Source organism: Eublepharis macularius, chromosome 1 (assembly GCF_028583425.1).
Source record: "Eublepharis macularius isolate TG4126 chromosome 1, MPM_Emac_v1.0, whole genome shotgun sequence".
In the NCBI taxonomy this organism is placed as follows: Eukaryota; Metazoa; Chordata; class Lepidosauria; order Squamata; family Eublepharidae; genus Eublepharis; species Eublepharis macularius.
The window spans coordinates 209,204,312-209,226,014 of record NC_072790.1 but is presented as its reverse complement, the minus strand read 5'-3'; the positions used below and the strand labels follow the sequence as shown (position 1 = coordinate 209,226,014).

The following is a 21,703-nucleotide window of genomic DNA, read 5'->3' as shown; positions in this document are numbered from 1 at the left end:
CATGTGCAAGCCTTATCCTGTGTGTTTCCTTCTTTCTGGACTACATTCCACAAAGAGACCCTCGTGACCTTTTTATTTTTTTCGTATTCTCATCTATTGTATTTATCTATTGAACCAGTCACCAATGCACATCAGTTCAGATTTCCATTCATTGGTTGCAGTCTATGTGTCATGAGGATAATGATGCAGGAAAAGAAAATATATAACTTTTTTTCAAGAGCAAATTTCAACTTGCTCATCAGCAAGGTCATAAAAACATTCTAGTCAGACAAGCCCCATTGGCCATTGTACTCCCTGGGCTAAACATTTGAAAGAAACTAGCACCCCATTCTTTAAAATGTTCCATCAGAACAACCTAAAGCCACTTCCAAAACCGACAGGTGATGGTTCACTGACACCCATTACAAAAATTCACGCTCTTTTAAAATGGTTGGGTTGGAGAGGCCCTAAAAACCACGTAGGGAACACCACAGGTCAGCTTCTTTGTTTGCCATAGTTAATATCATCACTATATCTTACAGTCAATTAAGTGGTTCATGAGTCTGACAGTGACAAAATCAGGATGTTCACACATGCCAGATAGGGGTTTCTACAGTTACCAGATATGCAGAAAAATAAGATATTATAAACAAAACAAAAGAAAACAATCCCATCCAGTAAAAAAAGCAGTCTGAAGAAAGCTAAGTATGTTCTTTGTCCTCAGAATGTTGAAAGCAACTGAGAATGAGTTAAAGGTCAGGAGGGACAAAGCAAGATAAGGGCCATTCCCCCATGTCCTTATATTGATGGCCCACTCATGGAACACTTGTGGCTTTCCCCCCAGATTCCAGACATCTCTGTTTGCAAAACAATTGCAGGCTGTTTGGTTTCTGTTTTTTGGTTTCTTTTCTGGGACCACCCTTTCCCTGGTCTTTTGCTGTAGGCTGATGGACTGCTGCTTCTGCATACCTGGGCATGTGAATGGTTAAAGTGCTCTGAGAAATCATCTTATTACAGCCCAGCTCCTCCCCTGAAGCTCTCAGCATGCAGTCATGTATGTGCAGAGCAGGAAAAAAAAATGAAAGGAAGGCTGGCAATGATGACCAAAGTGCCTGACCTCCCCTCCCAAACTGCTTTTTCTAAGAACTGTGGAGGCTGTCCTGTGACTTCAAAGCGCAAGGTAAGCGCTTTTGGGGTACGTGTGTGAAGGCTGAGTTTTTGGAGCGACTCAGCAAAACACTCAGAAAAAGCGGGCAAATGGTGGGAATGATTGGCTGTGTGGAAACGGCCAAGCTCAGGTGCCCAAGAGTATACAGAATCCAGGAGAGAGAGTTTGGATCTGAGAAGTTTCACATTATCTTGCCAACACGCATCATTTTCAGTGGAGTCCTGATTTGTAATTAATCCTGATATTAATGGGATTAGGGCATAAAAATGGCACCTCAGTGTGAGCAAGCTTACAGCAAGTACGACAAGCCTTATGCACTCCTGACATGCAAACATGGGGACACTGAACCAGTCCCTCTATCTGCATAACAGTATACTTCCTATCCACTACCCTGGGGCTTTGACCACATGTCCTGAGATTAGATTTTAGCCTAATGGAGGTGCCAGGCAGGAGCAACATTGGACCCCTGAATGGCAGGCAGTTAGGCTTGCGGGGAGGGTGGGTTAAAAATATAACAAACAAACAAACAAACATTGCAATTGGCCTGGTATGAACACATAAAGGCCTTCCCAGCTGAACAAAGCAATTATTTGGCTCAAGCATCCAGATCCAACAACTGACTCTGGAGAACACACTTTCCAGATTTGGATTTGGACACGATGACCCAAACAGCCCATCCAGATTCTGATACTTCTACCGCACCATGTGGAATACAGGGCCTCCCTAGAATGAAAAAAAAAATAGTTTTTCCATATTTGTTCATCACAAATTCTGAAGGCTTGAAATGAAACCAAGAGGCAAATAGTGGGCTAACAAAGCCATACCAAGAAGCATCCAAATGACCATGTGGATCTTCTATGAACTAGTAACTTCTATACAAATAACTTCCCACTGGGGGTTCTTTAGGATCAGGGGAAAGTCTGGGCAGAAGCAAAGGTTTACTTTTCCACTCATGCACGGTGTCCCTCATCAGCAAAATCAGCTTCCATAGCTTTTAAAGTGTCATGCTTGGAGCTGACATGTGACTCTGATCAAAGCAGTGAGCCTGGAGATAGCTCATAAACAAATATATCAGGTAGTTTAGCCCTCAAGCCCCCCTGCATCAGCCCTCCCAATGCCGCCTCCTCCTTATGGAATTCTTTAAATAGTAGCAGTTCTCTAATTACCTTACAGTGGACGCCCAGTGTGAAGATGTGTCTCATAGCAACTGGATGATTGATTCATCGCATGTAATCACATATATATGTGCTCTTAAAAAAATCTTTTCAAAGATTACAGGGACGAGGTGAAGGGAGCTTCTGCAAAGAAAGTCTTCCTTACTGTGTGAAATAAAATTATGAACTATAACAAGGAAGGATGGCAAATGCAGAGCTTTCAGTGGAAAGGGATTTTTTTAAAAAGGTGCATTCTGGAGCTTTTTTTTAATGCTGGAGGCTGGCGCTTTCCTGCTGGGCTGGTACCATTCTGCCCCCCCCCTAGAAATCCATGGACAGATGTGCATCTGCTCCAAGAGTCACTTACTTGGGGGGGTGGAATTGACTCCCTTTATCCATCCTGATTGAAACTTGGGTGTCTTTAGATTAGAGGGAGGAATGTGTTCTGTGAGAAATCAGTACCATTATCTTTAAAAACAGCTACCCCAGAACCTCAAATTGGTTCCCCATTGAAAATCGTCCCCAAATTCCACCCTCCTCCAAATTGCAGATTTGAATTCTGAATCAGTAATGTTCTACTTTGAAGTCGGCAATCACAGTAAAGTTTTTCCCTCTGAATCCCAGGTCAAAAATTACATTTTTTTCCCTCTGAGCATGCCTGTAATTTTACTACAGCCATTTTGGTGTAGTGGTTAAGAAGAGCATCAGGACTCTAATCGGGAGAGCTGGGTTTGATTTTCCACTACTACACTTGAAGCCAGCTGAGTGACCTTGGGTCAGTCACAGCTCTCCGGAGCGCTCTCAGCCCCACCCACCACACAGAGTGATTGTCGTGGGAATAATAACAACATGCTTTGTAAACTGCTCTGAATGGGCATTGAGTAGTCCTGAAGGGTGGTATATAAATCAAAGGATATTGTTATTATTACTGTCAAGAAACAGAGTATCATACAAGAGATGCTCAGGAGTTCTCCCAAGCAAGTACTGAACAGACTATGCCCTCAGATCAAATTTGATTGGATCCAAGCTGAATCCAAGACTCTTCCGCTTATGGAAGGGAGATGGTTTGCTTCCAAGATTGCTGTGGATTCGGCCTTCCCCATCTTACCTTTCACACCTTTCTCAAGTGTTTCCTTGGGGGGGGGGAGGATAAAAGGAGTACATCAAAAAGAGAAAGGTCAGGTAGAACCATTCTGTTCACTGTTCTGTGGATTCCTTCCAGAAGGCTTATTTTGGATAAGTAGCCATGTTGGTCTTCAGTAGAACCGCAGGCTTGGAGTCCAGTAGCACCTTAGAGACCCACAAGCTTTTCAGAGTGTAAGCTTTTGAGAGTCAGAGCTCCCTTCTTCAAACACAGGAGCTTAGATATTTTTTTAAAAAAAATCTACATCTAGTTAATCTTGTGGGAATGAACAAGAAAATAACAACACTAATCAAAATTTCCACTAATATTTTCTTTCCCAGCCTCTATTTCAGAACACAAGTTCAATAGTGTGCGCCCCCCTCCCAATCAGGTTTTTATTGTGGAAGATATTTCCTGATATGTATATAAATATATTAAATAAATATACATTAGTCATGCACAGCTGGGAAACTATGGATTACCATTGACATTTTTTTCTTTATGAATCCCAACACCACTTTTTGAATTCATTTTAGGTAAAAGAATTCCCAGCAGACATTTAGCTCTTGCGTATTTATGCTGTTATTCTCCATTATCATTATGAAAATAAGATCAGTAGCTCATTTGATAACATGCTTTCTGAAGAGGAAATAGTATTAAAAGCTTGTTGGAATTATGTGTCACCACCACCAACAACAAAGATCTTCTATTAAAATATCTTTTCTGTGTCTAGTACATTTCACATTTGTGCCTATTCAAATGCATAAAATATCTGTTCTATCCACATTACGCAGTCAACAGCTTATTAGCAAACCCTCTCAAACTGTTTCCTTAGTATCTGGTTCTTAGCAATGAGTGTAACAAAACATTCTTGACAAGATGGTTAAAATTGCTATTCAAGTAGAGCTGTCTTTGCAAACCGGCTACAGGACATTGTATGGCTAAATTTTTAGGCCTGGTTCATTCGGCAGTTGATCTGGAAGAGAGACATTGATTGCAGACCCAGTATCAAGGGGGTAAGGGGTGAGGGCAAGGAGACAGGAAACACAAGACAACTTTTTGGAATTAAAAAGACCACAACTTAATTTGTTTACAACTTATGGACCCTTGGTGCCAAACAGGGCACAAATCCAAGCATTGGCTGTCCCACCTTCCAAACGATGCCCCCCCCAACCCCCACTGAGGAGAGAAGCTGTGGGATGGCAATAAGCTGGACTCCACAAGGGCATACACCTCTGCGTTGATCCCCTGCCACCTGGAAGTGAGCATACCCTGACAGCTCCCAATCTGGGCATGTTCCTGTTTTGTATCACCTGGGCTCACAGGCTATGTTTCCCCCCAAAGGATCCATGCCCAGTGCCAAATCTGTCCTTACCTAAAGTTGTGACAAAGCAAGAAAACAATTAGCCTAAACCCCAGTGTGAGTCACTGAAACTAAAATCACCAGTCAAAGAATATGACTCCATCCAGAAACCCCCAACCACCAGCCATGCAGAGAGGGAGGGATGGGTGGGAAGCTCTCTAAAAGCCAAGTACTGAGGGGGCCCAGCAGGGTTCTCGATGTAGACCTGGCCCACAGACGAGAGGGAAGACTATGTCCTCCAGGTCTTCCAGCAGCTTGCTGTTGATTTGCTAGGGATTTTGTACTGTGGGCTGCCTGAGAGCCCCAAAGAGATCATTGTGAGCCACCAGGCCCCAGAATTAAAGGCAGCCATCATGTGTCACGGCCCTCTATCCCTGCGGGCCACATACTGGGGTCCCTGGGAAGTCTGGGGCCTAAGCTTTGAGATGTTCATGTAGTTGGACAACTGTTGGCATTCCAAAAACTTTGGGATTTTTAACCATCAGCTGGAATTAAACAAAAATGAGACAGAATTGGAACATACGTTACCAGTCTGTGAACAGGTGAAGCTGCTTTATACCGAGTCAGTGTTTGAATCCCAGCTTTAAGTATATGAAACTGCTTTATACCAGGTCAGACCATAGGCCCAGCTTGTTCAGTATTGTCTGGTCTGACTGGCAGTAGTTTTCAAGGTCTCAGGTGGTCTTTCTCAGCACTTGCTGCTTGAGAAATATTTACTGGAGAAGTTAGGGACTGAGCTTGGAGATGTTGGAGTTTGAATGGAACAAACTTACTCCACTACTGATCTGTGGCCCCTGCCTGTCCCTGTGACTATTACTTATGAGTAGCTTCTGTTTTATTATGTCATTCACATCAGTTAATCTAAACAACCACAAATGATGTGCCTTATGCAATTAATGTCTAAAAATAGGGAATGGAATTTCTAGTATTTCAATATTTATTTCTAAAAGAATACTGGAAAGGAGATAAGAAAGCAGGTAAGTCAATTATTTTCCTATGCTCAAGATAACTATCTTACTTTGTATATAGGTATTTAATCTTTAGAGGTCACAAAATATGAGAAGCTGAGACTTATGACTGATCCGTAATTTTTAAAAGGGGAAAATAGCACAGTACTGTTGCTTATGTACCATCTGCTTTGCTCTGTGCTTTGTTCCCCAATAAATTTAACAATTTGTTTATGTCACTTTGTTTTGACAAGGCTGGTAATTGTAAAGTAAGCATGTGGTCTCATTGATGTTATTTTGAATTATTGTGGTGGTTTCATCTTTCTCTCACATCCTACACATTTCTTCAGATATTTGAAATCACCGAGAAATTTTTTCTGACATAAATGTTTATATTGATTAGTGAGACAGACAAAATAACAACAGTGACTCACCAAAATGGGGATGGGTAACAATTATACAAACAAAATATTTTAATTTTCTGTGCAGAGCAGACATTATTCTTAGAAATAAGCCTCATATTTCTTAATACTGATTGTTATATTGGATGGAAATGATGCAGGTCTTATAGGAAAATGTGCTATTGAATATAACTGGGAGGGAGATGCACTGATGTTTTTAAACAGTTGGTTATAAATCATCAGTCTTCGGGTGTTTACTTGCTGAGCTGTATATGTGTACCTAGCAGAAATGACAAAAATGTAAGTCTTCAAGTGCTTTTCAGGCCCTCTCCTGCTGTGGGCATGCATGTGTGAAGAACAGAAAGGTAGCTCTAAATAACAGTGTGTCAAGTTTCTGAATCAGTTTATGGCTATGAAGGAAGTTTAATTTACAAACACATTTCACATGTCAGTTTCACATTTTCACTTAACTGTTGCACATGTACTTTGGTCTAGTAGTCACCTCATATGTACAACGTATATGTATTGTTTGGATGGAGATGTGATCCCATCCTTTGGGAATGACACTTCCGCTACAGGACAGATGCATGTTGAAAAGATTAATCTAATGGAAAATGTTGCAGTATTTCTACAACTGATCATTAAAATCAGTAAAAAGTTGAAAGAGGTCTAGTTAAGAATTCAGAGTGACTTCCTGATCATGTGATTTCATACCATATGGAAATGGACCCTTTATCTCTCAAAGAAATAATGGGAGGTTCTTTCAAACCGAGTGAACCTTTGGAGGAAAAAGTGTTTGAAATTGCTAATGAATACTGTCTTTAGAAGGGGAAAAATGCTCCTTGTATGTTTTGAGCCTGACAATCAAAGAAATGGTGGAATGATGACTTGGTGCTTGGACAGGGGACTGCCTTTATCTTTTTACTCCTAATTATGTTAGCAACTCATAGCTATAGCAAATAAGGTTAGTTTATAATCTATACAGGTCCAAGAATGAACTTTATTGAGCCAGCCATTCAGTTTTACCTGTCTTACAGGATATTGTAATTAAACAAACAAACAAACAAACAAACAAAGCCATCCGGAATCCAAAATCCCAATTGGAACTCCTTGGAGGAAGGGTGGGATACAAATGGAATAATGGACTGAGTTGAAGTACACTGCGGAATTCAAGGATTTGCTGTGCACTGGCTTTAGGTCCAGAGATTGTCTTTTAAACAGCAATACTTCACTTTCCGGTATACAAAAACTTTAAATGATGGACTCCAGAGTGCCAAAGAGGAAAGATCTCCTCTTTCTTATGTTTCAGACTACACACACGTATTCTTCAGGAGCATCTGTGTTTTCAGTTAGTGTGAAATATTAAAATTTAACAGCAATTAATACTCTCAACATGCATTGTTATTCTCAAAGTTAAACCTGAATGTATCCATGAGAGAAACCATTTGACCCTTTAAATGAATCTTACTGAAACTGCCCCTCAAATAGAACCCCTAAAATGTTACTGGGGTCATAAAACCACAGCAAAACAACTTCCTGGTTTGAATTCTGGGAATAAGTGTGCTCTACCATATGCTCTTTTTTGAGACAACTGATGTCAAAAGTGGTTCAGCACTAACATTTACATGTTTGCTGTTTGTGAAATAACTTGGAGAGGCTTTGCACTGAGTCAAACCACACTGTTGTCTTGTATGACCCGCGGTGACTCTGCAGAACCTCAGGCAGAGAAAGACATACTTGCAACTTGAGATATTTTCTATTCTTTTAAATAAGCAAAGTTCTGTAATCCTTTTTGGTTCCTTGTTTTACAAAAAAATAAGCCGCTCTTAAAATGAGCAAACTAATTCTAAATCAGAAGCCAAAAGGTTAGTTATTACATGATATGCAGACACCTGCAAACCATAGGGAGGTTTTTTATTTTAAAATAAAGTCACAGTCCACATTTCTTCTTTTTGGAACTTAGATATTTTTTCCTCAATCTGTTTACTCTTTAATATTCAGAGATGAAATATTACTAAAAGAAGTTTAGAGTGATTTGCTAGCTTTTGTTTCCCATGTTTCTATCCACTTAATATATAACTGTGATGATCAATCTGTATGAATGGTGTTGTTAGCTTTAATGGTAATACTTTGATGCTATATATACTTTTGGAATGATAATGGTATGGCATAAATTGACACAGTCAAAACATGATTAACGTGATTCTTCAATAACTGTTTTACACAAGCTGATCCATACTTGGCCTTGATTTACTTTTTATTTTTTTTGATAACGTGAAAATGGCCACAGTGAAACCATGTTTTTAGCCTGATAAACATGTCTAGATGCAAAAAACATGGATTGTCATCCAAAAATTCATATCATATTAGAATAGAATACAAAATTTCTTACTACTAAACAGAGAACTTTTTAATACACATCTGAGGATCTATGTGTATGAAATTATGATTTGTCAAGGAAACCTATTATCTCTGTTCCTTGAAAGATGTTAATGATACAAACATTCTCAAAGAAGAGAGAAAGAAACAACCATGCCTGCTAAGATTTACTATCTCTCTTTTAGCCAATACCTTTGGAAATATTCTTGCCTTCCCTCCCACCCCCTCTGTATTTGTGGGGTCTTCTAGAGGTATTCTAGCATTACAGAACCCTGAGTATGGATATATATGTTCCGAAAAAGCATTTTGAACAGGTCTCTTTTGCATCCCTACAGAATACCAGTAAGGTATTCTCTTTTAGGTCACATAGAAAACCAACATACCAGCAGAAAGGCTGGCCTAGAAGTCTTCTCCTTCACTTACTAGCTTTTGACAGGTAGAAAGTGTTTGATGTACTTTCTATATCCTGAGGTGTTTGTTTTCTTCAGACTTATAGCCTGAGCACTTTGTATTGAGTCAGAATCTGTACAGCTCAGTACAATCAAACCTCCCATGTGGCAGTAGCTTTTCCAGTGTATTTCTCTATTTTGCTACCTTATCCAGAAATTCGGCAGGTTGTACTACCTACCTGAAAAAAATCTAGAGTGCTCTAGCATAGCACTCTAGATCCCTCAAGAACATACCTGCATGTTCTTTCAAGATGGTTCAAAGTCTACATCAATACTGAGAAGGTAGAGTAGGAGGAATCAAAATAAATACGAATTTTGAAAAAGTGTATATTATTAAAGAAAGGTCTAAGTACAAAATGAGAAAGAGTTTCTTTTAATCATTCAAGTACACTGCAAACTTTTTTAATTGTCTACCAAAGTTATTTTCTAATTGTCTAGCTTTCCGTGCTATTACAAAATATGGCAGATGCACTTTACTGTTAACCATACCATATATTCCTTTAGAACTCATCAGAAATTAAAAATATGATCTGGCAGTGTGGCTGTCAAGGTACATTTTAAGATTTATTAGTAACGAAGGATGCCAGTTAGAACATTCTGATGTGTGGTGTAATTTGAAGACAAATTTTCAATGACATATTAGGGTGGTGTGATCAAAGAAATGATCTTGGCTTATTGAGTGAGATAGTAATTGCTCTGCTTTTACATAGGTAGAGTCAATTGTACCCATTCAGTATGAAAGAACATCAGTTCCCATGGCTGTAGAGAAGAACTTGAGACAATGAAGGCAATATCTGCAGTGAAGTGGTGGGTCTTTCACTTGACCCACTCTTTCTGCAAACTGGCCTGTTCTACTCATAGGCCTAACTTCCTGACTTATTAGTTTCTGTTTATAGTACCTTATGAGTAACATCTCTCTTTCTCTCTAGGATAAACAAGGAAATAAGGGAACAAGTTCAGTGGGAAAGATAAAATGTTTAGCAAAATTCTTCATTTCTTAGGGTCATGTGTGAACTGATAAAAATGTGTGGAAAAGAGTGCATCGTGAATAGGAACAGTAACCTGGATGGGCTAGGGGAGACTGTGGGCATGGAGTTGACCTACTTTTCACTTATTTGTTTGAAATAATCAACCAATACTTTGCAGGTAAATATCTAGTAAAATTTTATATACTGGGTTGGAGCCAGTAACCCCCAGCCACCTAGTAAAAGATTTCTCTTCAAAGAAGGAAATATTCTGTTGGATGAAAACTCATTCAGCAAATGGGACTTATAGAATCCAACCCATCATTTTTTATCATAACATATCTATTCCTGAGCTTTAATATGATAGATAGATAGATAGATAGATAGATAGATAGATAGATAGATAGATAGATAGATAGATAGATAGATAGATAGATAGATAGATAGATAGATAGATAGATAGATGATAGATAGATAGATAGATAGATAGATAGATAGATAGATAGATAGTGCCATCCTAAGCAGAGTTATACCCTTCTAAGTCCATTGACTTTAGTGGACTTCAGTTAGTGCATAACTCCACTTAGAATGGCACTGTTTGTCGGTGCTGATGGAAATGGAATTTTCCTGTATAATATGAGACAGGGAGCATTCCAGTGAACTGCTTTACTTAAGACAAAAGAACACCATTTCCCCAAAATAACAAGGCATGTTTCATATTAGTGAAATGCAGTATAGCTAACTACATGAAGTTTGTGTGTCTCTGTGTGTGTGTGTGTGTGTGTGTGTGACCAGATTTAGCTTCAGTGTCACAGAAGTCAAGTTTGTTCTTGTGCCACTGAAACATTTTAGTTCCATTTGTTTTAATGAAACCAAAATGCATTGGGTCTTTGACCAGACATACTATGTGTGTCATAGCTCCATTCTAAGTATTTGCAAAATAATAGTAACAAACAACCCTCTGCAAACAACATTAACAATAAGTGTTTGCAGATGGTTTTGACAGCATAAAGAAATTGGGGGATAACCTTAAGACAGGGTGCATTTAATAATACCCCATTCTTTATACCACTGCTTCAAAGGTCTCTTTAAAACAGACTAAAAAGTCCTAGTTTTTAATTTCAGTAAGGAAGCTTTGGCTGCCACATAAAGAATGATATATTGTAGCATAGGGATGGCCAGATGGCAATTTATAGACCAGATTTGGCCCATGTAGCAACTTTATATGGTCCCTGATGGTACTACCAAATTTTAATCAAGGCATGGTTTTGCTTTTTGTGTTTTGTTTTTTGCTCTTCTGGAACAAATGAAGTTCCATCTGTGCAAGTCATCAATTGTATTGCATTTCTGTCCTGTGCATATTCTGGAAAGGCAAAAGATTGCTACCAATCTGCCCTGAGATTTAAAAAAAATGAATTAGTTTCTCAATTTATTTATTGATTTAGATATTTATACCCTGCTTTACTTCTCAGTAGGGCCCCAAAGCAGGTTACAACATCATCCTCCCTTCCTTCATTTTTGTATAACATGATTGCTAACAGTCAATGGCATATCTTCTAACTGCATGAACTACATTGTTGTGTACATGGACTACACACCCCTATTCTAGTGCTCAGAATAATATATTGTATATCATATCACATTGGTTTGGTGATGTTATTTAAGTGGATATAGGAAAGAAACAATGAGGATACTCTCCTTGATATAATACTTCAGTACCAATACTGCAATACCTAAGGGCATTTTGAATGAGAACCCAAAATGTGTGCTTTTCTAATACTGGAAAGGTCAAGCATGATTATCCATAGATATGTCCTGAATAGGTCACAGGAGTTGTTTTGTTTTGGTTTTACTATCCATGCTTAGAAAACGTAAGCTGCAGCCCTTCAATCTTCTTACTCCAAAGCAGTCTCCAATTCATCTCATATCCACATCCTTGGCTCTAACTAAGACTAAAACTATTTTACATATTTTATAATTGTTTTCACGAATATCAAAAAGTCATTTTTAGCATTTTCTAACAGTTGTTGAAAACACATTCATGTTATTTTGAAGCTCTTCAGTGCCAGTTTTTCTTTACTGACTGCCACTTTTTGTCTTCTTTGCCTTCCTTGTCCTTGACTCCACTTGCCATCATTGTTCTGATCAGCTGTTTTGACTGTATGTTTTTTTTTGTTTTGTTTTTAATAACCTGATGAGATCTGGTATGAGGACATTACCCATAAACAAAATCTTGTAGACCAGCCTTGACTTTTAACAGGACTACTGTTAAGGGTTATGTATGTTTGGTTTAAATTTCAAATTGTTTTCCTGGGAACCCTGGAATTATTGAGAAACTTGCCAAATAGGTTAATGATAGTGGACAAGTTTCCCAAAAAGGCAAATTTTCCACATTGTTGATCTCACCCTGCAATATAGTCGCTTCAGGGGAGTGTTGGGTGTTCCAAGAAGCATTCTCAATTCATGTGGAATGACAATGAGGTGCAACCAGAGACCTGTATGAATTACATTTGTGCCACAGAACACTCCACAATCATCTATGATATTCAGGTATCCAGTAGCAGAACTGCAGTGGTTCCTTAGCAGACAAACAATTACAGAAAGAGGTTTCTTAAAAATGGGAAGTTTGACAACAATTAATTTAAAGAAGAAAAAAAATCCAGGAAAAAAGTCTGCTGAAAACAGCTATATTTGTAAAATGTGGCATAAGGAAACCACAGATATTTTAGTAATTTAGCACTGCTATCACAAGGCCTAACAATGTTATGCTAATAACTACATAGAAAGCCATGTAAATGAATAGGCAAGTACAAACATACCATTTGTCTGGGCAACCATGCAGTTATTCTAGTGTACCCATAATATCTGGCTCATTAATCACAAAAGTTATACTACCAGACAGCTACAGTAAAACTAAATGACCAAATCATTACCACAGAGACATTTATTTTAAGGAATCGAATAAGGTTCACACCACATTATAATAGGTTGCTGAATTTGATGTTTTTAAGGGCTGAATGAAGGGTATATGTTGCTACAAAGATGACTAGTCTTTCCTAAAAGATTAGAGATAAACGTTAGTTTAGAGGTAAATGTTAATGTATTGAATTGAGAATGTTTATGAACACTGGTGATTTACATAGTCATGTGAAGAATATGAGCACATATAAAATAAAGTGTGAATTTTTATTTATTATATTTGGTCTCCAAGTAAAGTTTAAAAATATACATAAAATGTCAGGGTATTTTAATGCATTGATAGGTCAATATGCATACACTCTATTTTAAGTTTAATCCTAGATTATTTGCTCAGAGGCCAGAATAGTCATTAAATGGTAAAATACATGTGTGCTAAGTGGTTGGGTTGTGAATCAGCATGCTGCTGGTTTGAATCCCACTAATTCCATGAGCTTGGTAAATGGCCTTGGGTAAGCAACTCTTCTCAGCCCCAACTCCACAGCTTCATTGTGGGGATAATAACAACACTGACTTTGTTCACCGCTCAGACTGGGGCACTAACCTGTCTAGAAGAGTGGTATATAAATGCAGTTATTATTATTTAATTGATTCATATAGCCCCTAGAGGGTTTCCAGAAGACCACAAATTCATTTTTAAGCAGACAGTAAAGGCAAAATAAAAACAGAATGAATGAACGTACATTCATTTGTGAAATAATCTAGCATGATCATTCCTGAATTTGTTTTGGGCCATTAGCTAAGATATAGACACAGTGTTCAAACCTTCAGAAGTTCAGCAGCATTCTAATGAATTTATAGCTAACAAAGTGATGAGTCTAAAATGACAATTTCATAGGTACTGTAGCAGCTTGGAACAAATCCAGAAGCCCCAAATTGATTTTAAACTCTGGCATTCCTGCCAATTTTCAGCACTACATCTGCTGAGAGATGCAGCTCTAGCCGCATGAAACTAGATATGTGTGATACAATGTTGTATATCCCTGTCTTTAGCTAAAGAACCAGACAGCCATTTCAACAGGGCCCAGAAGAGCATTGCAGTACTGCTGTGCATCCAAAGGCAGACTGTGTTTACATCAGAGGCATGAATGGAAGCATGCTTCCAAACATAGCTCTCTTTTCAGGATGGAGTCAGTAAACGTGGAGCCTCCATGTAAGTGGACCAAGTGCTGAGAATAGTACTATAATTGCCACTTAACTAAAATTAAATGAATGTGCTCCCATTTAAGATTACATTCATATTCTGATTCTGAACAGGTCCAAATGGTCTCTTTGGAGGCATTCAAAGTTATAGGCTAGTTGAAAGAGGATGCAAACTCACAAGTTAAGCATATATCAAAAAGTCACATTTCTCAAAGCTTTTGTCTACAAGTATGGGGACTAAGAATGGTTTGATGGATGGATTACCAAGTGTAAATTATATAAATGCTTCTGCTTGCTCTAAAATTCACATAATGATTAGAGTCAACAGGATCTGTGTGCAGACAGGTTATATAGATGAAAGAAGAAGAAAGGGAACATTTCTCCTCCGCTGCTCCCTCCTTTGCCTTGTCACTGAAGGCTGGCCTGACTGTGACACCACCTTTCCACAACAGGCTGCTGTAGCAGAGCGGCAAGCAAGACTGGAGGGAGCCACTGCAACTGGCTCCCTCCTTCATATCCACTTCCAGCTTGCTTCCTGGCCTCCACTCTGTCTCTCAGGGTTCCAAAGAATGCCTTTGTTGTCCTGGTCCAGTTTGAAAGAAGGTGTAAAATTTGAGTGAGCAAGTAAATAAATAGCGTCCTGCATTTCTGTCTGCTGTAGACATAAGCCCTGTTCACATATTACAGTGAAAGCACATACTATCTGTGAAAAAGCATATACTTGATTTTCCCTTTGTACATACATGGGGTACCCTGACCTAGATAGCCCTGGTGAGCCTGAACTCATCAGATCTCGGAAGATAAGCAGGGTTGGCCTTGGATAGTAATTGGATGGGAGACCTCCAATGAAGGCCAGGGTTGCAGAGACAAGCAATGGCAAGCCATCTCTGTAAGTCTCTTGCCATGAAAATCCCACCAGGGGTCGCCATAAGTCAGCTATGACTTGAGGGCACTCTTTACCACCATACACATAGGGTAATTTTCTAGCCTTTTCCAGTCATATTTTACCACATGTATGAAGACCAAGCACTACATGGAATCCTCCCATCCACATATTTTCAACTTCAGTAAGTGCAAACAAGAACCCTGGAAACTCAGGTTTCTGGTACACTTGTATCAAGACTGATACTGTGTGTATTGCCCCTTGCAGACAAAATGGAGATCACATGTCTAGCACATTTCCCCCATACATATGGTAAAATGAAATGACTGAAAAGGGATTTATGTTACATTCAATGTATATGCAGCTGAATGTGTGCTTAAACCAAACATTTATCCAAGCACTGTTCCCCAGTTTTATTTGTAAAGTGAATATATATTGGCTCTTTCTTACAAATAAACGTATGCATGTACATGCAGGATGTACTTGCAGGATGCTAAGAGTGTGCATGAAAACTTGGATGCTGTATTCCCACTAAAAAGACCAAAATCTCCAATGTCTGTGCAATAATGCCCTAATGCTTTGATGCATACCTTGCACATCACTAACCTTTCAACCACACAGAAAGCAGAATGGCTCCCCTTGTTCAGAGGTTAAAGCTATGCTGATTTATGACCCATTCACAAGCCTCCTATGATCCTTTTCATTCAGAGATCCTGACTTGAGCATATTGAAAGCACTATCGCAAGTTTCCATTAAATAAGCATCATTGTTTTAATTAAGCATCTTTTATTAATACAGCAGAACTACTGCATGTGCACACCATGGGCAATGATGTTTCTCTCACACCATATAACACTCTGACAACAACTACAACAAATATTCATCTCCAGGCTAATGTGAATTCCTTAGGACCTGTTTAGCACTTTTATCTGAAAAGACGCACCCCTATACAAACCTCTGTATTGACTGTGCCTATTTATGAAAACCCAGTTTGCCAACTTTGCCAACTTTAAAATATATTCTGTGAATGTTGTAAGATAACATACTTATCATTTTGAAGCTTGCATATCCTTTGATACTCTTCCAGCTTGTTGTGTCTTTCAATATATATAGATATACATTTTAAATGTTTGTTCCAGCCAGTTTCTCTCTTCTGTTTCTCTCTGTCTCTCTTTCTCTCTTTCACTCTCTCTGTGAGGTTCACATGTAGACTGAGTTAAAGATTCCATAATAACTGTTTGGCATACCCTACAGGCAAAGGTCCAGAAACCCTTTTTGCTGGCTATAACCTCAATGACAATGAGTGGCACACAGTGCGTGTGGTTCGGCGAGGAAAAAGCTTAAAGTTAATGGTGGATGACCAGCAAGCTATGACAGGTAATAATAATTGTGAATCTTGACTTGTCTGATCCATATTCAATCCATACTGCAACACAAAAATTTTGTGGTGGAAGTGATAGGAGCAGTGATCGGCTTCCTGGCCTGCACATCATAGAGGGCAGAATTGATGGACATTGACTTAAACTGCTCTGGTCCTAAATGCTGTTGTGGTGCCTGTTGGTTGAACTGACCTAAAGAGGCCCAGAGTTTGAGTTAGATATAAATAATCCAGGGGACTGAACAATCAGAGGCCAGGGACCATTGTCTGAGACAGTGAGGGACTATGTCTGCATAATAATTTTTTTTCAGTTCCCGGTTTATAACTTTAAAGTCAGTAAGGATGAACTAACATCTTCAGGCCCTCTCTTTAAATAATCTGACCCTATTGAAGTGATCTGGAATGTGTGAGTAATTTCCAGTAAAGGCCTGTGTACTGGGCTTGGTCTTAACAGGAGTTATATGATACAGGTTAATGAAATTCTTCCTTCTGCAGCGCTGCCATGATGATATCACCAAACCTGTCCACAGGCCTGTTGACAATATCACTGAATTCAAGCTCAGAACTGATGCGCCAAGATGAGTCATTGAAATCATTAGCCCATATCAACATGTCCTCGTTGGCCTTGTGTTTAGTGAAACAGGGCTTTAAGCATCATCTTCAGAGTCTGGAAACCTCCAAAGGATTCTCCAGAATCTTAAAAGGTGATTCATCAAATGCCCACCACAATTAAGTGATTTCCGTAAATCTAGGAGAAATTACTTAATAAGTGAACAGAAAATGCAGAAGAATCCTTTGCCCACATTTTTCCTTATTTTATGCAGATTGTAGAATCATTCATATGAAAAAAATACTGAATATGTAAATAACAAACATATTTTCAAAATCTGCAATTTATGTAAAACAGTTACATAACGTAACGTTTTGTAAGTTTTAGGTGAGGTTTAGAAGGTGTAATGACCAAAATACCAGTTCATCTGATTCTACCCTTTATATGAAAACAGTAATATATATTTGGTTTCAGTTTATCAAATATGGCTTTGTTAGAAAAATACTGATGTGAAATTGCTCTGTTTTAGAAGAGAATTTTCAAACAGTAAAAAATCGATAGATACAGCATTTTTAGGGAGAAGAGGAGATTATGTGAGAGATTATGCACCATTTTCCACATCTGCTTTTGCATCACTGTATTAGTTTTGCAATCCAAACACATGATTGAGAACTCCGTGTCTTACTTATAACATGTAGTTCCATGTTCAGGTGCCCCAGTGATGGAATACCATGTGGTACAAGTGTCCAAGATATACACTATGTTTTAAAAATCCTATTCTACTATTGCTCTTCAAATCTAAGACTGCCATGCCTCCACATCTAAATAAGTCACATTCTGAAAGGCCGTGGCCTAATTCAGCTACTTGGTGGCCCCCTGTGGTAGCCTGCCAGAATGTGCGGGGACACAAGCATGCTTGCAGCCTGAGCAAGGTTTCAAGGATTCACTGATTTTATGAAGTAGCTGTGTGGGACTTAGCTAGAAGATCACTGCAATTTGCTCTAGCAAGGTTGCTCTTTTCTGAGGCACTGTGATGATGCAAAGTGTAATGGCTTCATGTGTAGATTATATTTTAAGGTTCCTAGTAATACAATTGACTTGTCCATGGGATCCCTATGGGATTGGCAGGTACATCAAGCATACCAAGCACACCAGGCTTATATGCAGTTGGTATGGATTGGACATTTACTTTAATGGAAGAAATCCTGATGGGTTGCTGCCCTGGAGAACTGCTTGTCTCAAAGTGCCCCGCCCCCATGATATGGCTGTAGAGGAAGAACATGGGTGTCTATGATGAACCCCCCCTTCACTCCCCCACTATGAGGCACATTTTCCCACCAAAATTAAAGTTTGCTTGCTGTGGCTGAGCAGCCTCTAGTAGCATGTCTCTGTTTATAGTTTAAAGTTATTTTTGTCCCACCCTGATGTGGTTATATTTTAGGATTTTTAGTCCAGCCCATGACTTGATAGGGGGAAGAGCAGGAGCCCTCTTACTTCTGTATATGAAATGGCAATAGAGGCCAAGTAACTCTCAAAAGAAACAAACTTTATTGAACAGGCAGGGATGGAATATAGGCAGTCAGGAAATGAAAGGGTAAGGTAAAACTTGCTGGTAGAACAGTATTCTTTAAAAGTCAAAGGCAAAACAGTTTGCTTGAAGCTTAGTTTCAATGTTCTTAGTTCTTATTAGTGAGAGATGTTTTGTTTATTCCTTGGGTTAGATTAACAGAGTTTTTCCACAGAATCCCCCTTTTAAACTTAGGTTGGCAGACGATTGTTCAACACAGTTTTCCTTTTACAACCAGACCTGGGGTCTACTACAGAACCAAACCTCTTTTACTAGACACTAGGCAGGAGTTATTCTTGCTTTACTAAGAAGAAGTAACCCTTTCCTTTGGTTAGAATGGGAGTCTCCACTGATACCCAATTCCCCCTGAGTCAACCTCCCCAGTTCTATTTTAGCAGTATAAATAGATTTTATACTGAGAATTCTTCTTCCTCAAACAAGGTTGTTACAGTACGGCAACTGATATCCTTTCCCTCACTTTAGAGGGATAACTTTCTGACCTCTTTTGTCAGATGCTTACACACATTCTCTTCCAATCCCAACTCCCAACTGAACTGTAAAATCCTGTCAGCATCCTTCGCATTCTGAAGGTGGGGTTCTGACTAGCCAGTCCAGCTGAGAAGACGGCCAATCCAGTTCTTATTTCAGGCCAGTGTCAGCTCCTCCCCCGCCCCCAGCCTTCTGAGTGCTGCATAGGGGAAACCTCACTGTAAATTGCATCACTGAGTTTCTCCCTGCTGGTCAGAGTGTGTGTTGTGTTTTCATTCTGCTGTCCTGACTGTGAAAGGGCTATGAAGGAGTAGTATGGTGGTGCAGCCTGTTTCTCCACCCAGGTCTTTGGCCTTCCATCTGGTGAAGGGCGTATGGTGGAGGAGGGTCCCTGTCTAAACAATAAAGTAGGTCAGCACTGAATATTTGTCCATCAAGACGAATATAATATTTTGCAGGGGAAAAGTGTCCCCATCATCTCCCATTCACATGCAATCATTTTATTTCCTGTCTATTCATTCCCTGATTGGTTTCTATTTCAGTGCCATTTTTAAAAACTGAGTCTTTTTCTTAGTAACAGTGATCACAGCCATCCAGTAATGAGCAGCTCTGAATAGCCAGTCAGATTTGGCTATATAGTGATGTCACAATGCCAACTGAGAATGAGGGAAATGTTTCCTGGATCAGCATTTTCCTTATTCTCAATGGGAATACATTTCCACCTCCTTTTAGAGTGCCCACCCCTAGTTTCTAAAAAGGGAGGTACTTTTCATTACTAACAAAAGTTTCTATAAAAATTCTCCTCTACATGACGTAGTGCTATTATAAAGTTAATAGAATGACATTCAATTTTTTTTAAAAAATGAAAATCTGGTTAAGAATTTGTTAGGCAAAAAAAATAACACCTACAATTTTTCTGTTCTTATTACCAAGAGTGCACTTAAATATACACTACCAAGTACACTACCAAAGAGTTCAGTATTTACCCATCTGTATAACAGCTCACATTAAAACTAAAAAATGGAAACCTTGCAGGTCACAATCCAGCATACAGTTATATGAATTTAAGCTTCATTAAAAGCAGTCAGGAGAGGGAATCATGCTTAACAGTGCATTCCTACACAGAGTTACTCCAGTCTAAGCCCATTTATTTCAATGGTCATAGACTGGAATAACCTTGTTTAGGATTGCACTGCTACTCTGTGCTAGATTTATGATCTTAATGGCTAAGGACTCCAAGAATAAAATTCAAATGCTGTGAATTATTCACTTGGATTGACAGGGGACAAGTGTAGAGTAAGGGGAGGTGGAGTGGGGACTGTAGGTTGGAAGTGCATTGATCAGGTACCCACACTTGAGTTGTTGACCAGTAAACATTTCTCTTTACAGAAGCATAACCCACTTACATAACCCACATTTCATCCCACCTCGAAATCCATTTTTAATTATTTCTCTCTCCTCCCCTCTCCTATCCTCACTACATTTTGCCACGACATTTGGCCACAAAACTCTGCTCTGTGTTCCAAAATTGTAGGAAGTTCAGTGAGTGGGGGATTTTCAGCAGACTCTCCTAAATTTATGGAACTTTTGCTCAGGAAGTATAGCTTGTGTCAACCTTAATTTGCTTTTTTAAAAAAACTAATTATCAGTGAAACCACTGATTAAAAACTACAGTATAAAACACAAGTCATTAAAAAACACAAGTTGTTAGACATAAGCAGCATAAAACAATTAAAAAGCAGACAATTAAAAAGCTGATGAGATAAACCCTAATTAAAGGCCTGGGAAAAATATTTTAACATGATACATAAAAGAAAGCAAAGTCTGGTGTCTGGTGAGCCTCAAGGGGGAGGGCATGCCAAGGGCAAGGTGCCACCACAGAAAATGCCCAGTCTCTAGTTATCTTTTGATTTATCTGTGAAGGCAGGGGCATAGAAAGCAGGGCTTGAGAGGCAGATAGTATGGGAAGGAGAGTATGGGAAGGATAGTATGGGAAGAGATAGTCCTTCAGATATAATGCTTGATGATTTAGGAATTTGGGATGCTTGTAAGTTAACTGGAATTTCCCTTAATTTATAGGTTTCTGATTTTTATCGCCGGCTTCAGTATAATAGTGTTACAGCCTGGTTTCATTGTCATGCTGCCTTTTATTATGCATTATTTCTATTTCTTGTGGTTTTATTTTTTTGTAACCTAGGCCATTTTCACACGTCGTTAACATCGTGTAACATCGCACAACACTCACAGAATGCTAGTGTCTTTATGGAGTGATTTCTGACGTCATTGTGCCACAAAATGGAATCATGATGGGTGACGTCAGAAATTGCACCATGAAGACGCCGCTGTTCCGTGAGTGTTACGCGAAGCTGTGTGACATTAAAGACATGTGAAAACAGCCCTACATTGTTCATTACTTTAATATAAAAATGGTACATGCATTTTCCAAATAAATAATATCCAGTAAACCATCATCTGGCTGCACGTAGCCTGATAACATGCTTGGATCCCTTCCTAGAGCTCTCACTGCTATCTTTTCTCCTCTAGCATGTTGCAAGATGGGAAAGAGCAAGATGGCTCCCGACAGTATCCTGACAAGTAATTAGGCCATTTTGGATTTCTTTTGGATCAGGCCAGAGCAGTCACTTCAGAGCCACTGTATAGCCCACTCTCCTGCTCCCCCCATTTAGTTATTCATTTAAAATATTTATATCCCACATTTCACCTGATCACTGGGACTCAGTGTGGCTTTCTACATCTTAAGGTTAAAGCCTTTTTAAAAATACGGTAAG

The 21,703-nt window shown here is 39.0% G+C and overlaps 1 protein-coding gene across 1 annotated transcript in view; it reads left to right on the top strand.

Annotated features, from left to right (window-relative positions):
- Positions 1 to 21,703, top strand: part of NRXN1 (neurexin 1) — a 1,172,093-nt gene that overhangs the window by 547,325 nt on the left and 603,065 nt on the right. The window contains exon 10 of the mRNA XM_054986029.1: positions 16,185 to 16,307. Coding sequence (XP_054842004.1) covers positions 16,185 to 16,307 — 123 coding nt within the window. The remainder of the gene's footprint in view (positions 1 to 16,184; positions 16,308 to 21,703) is intronic.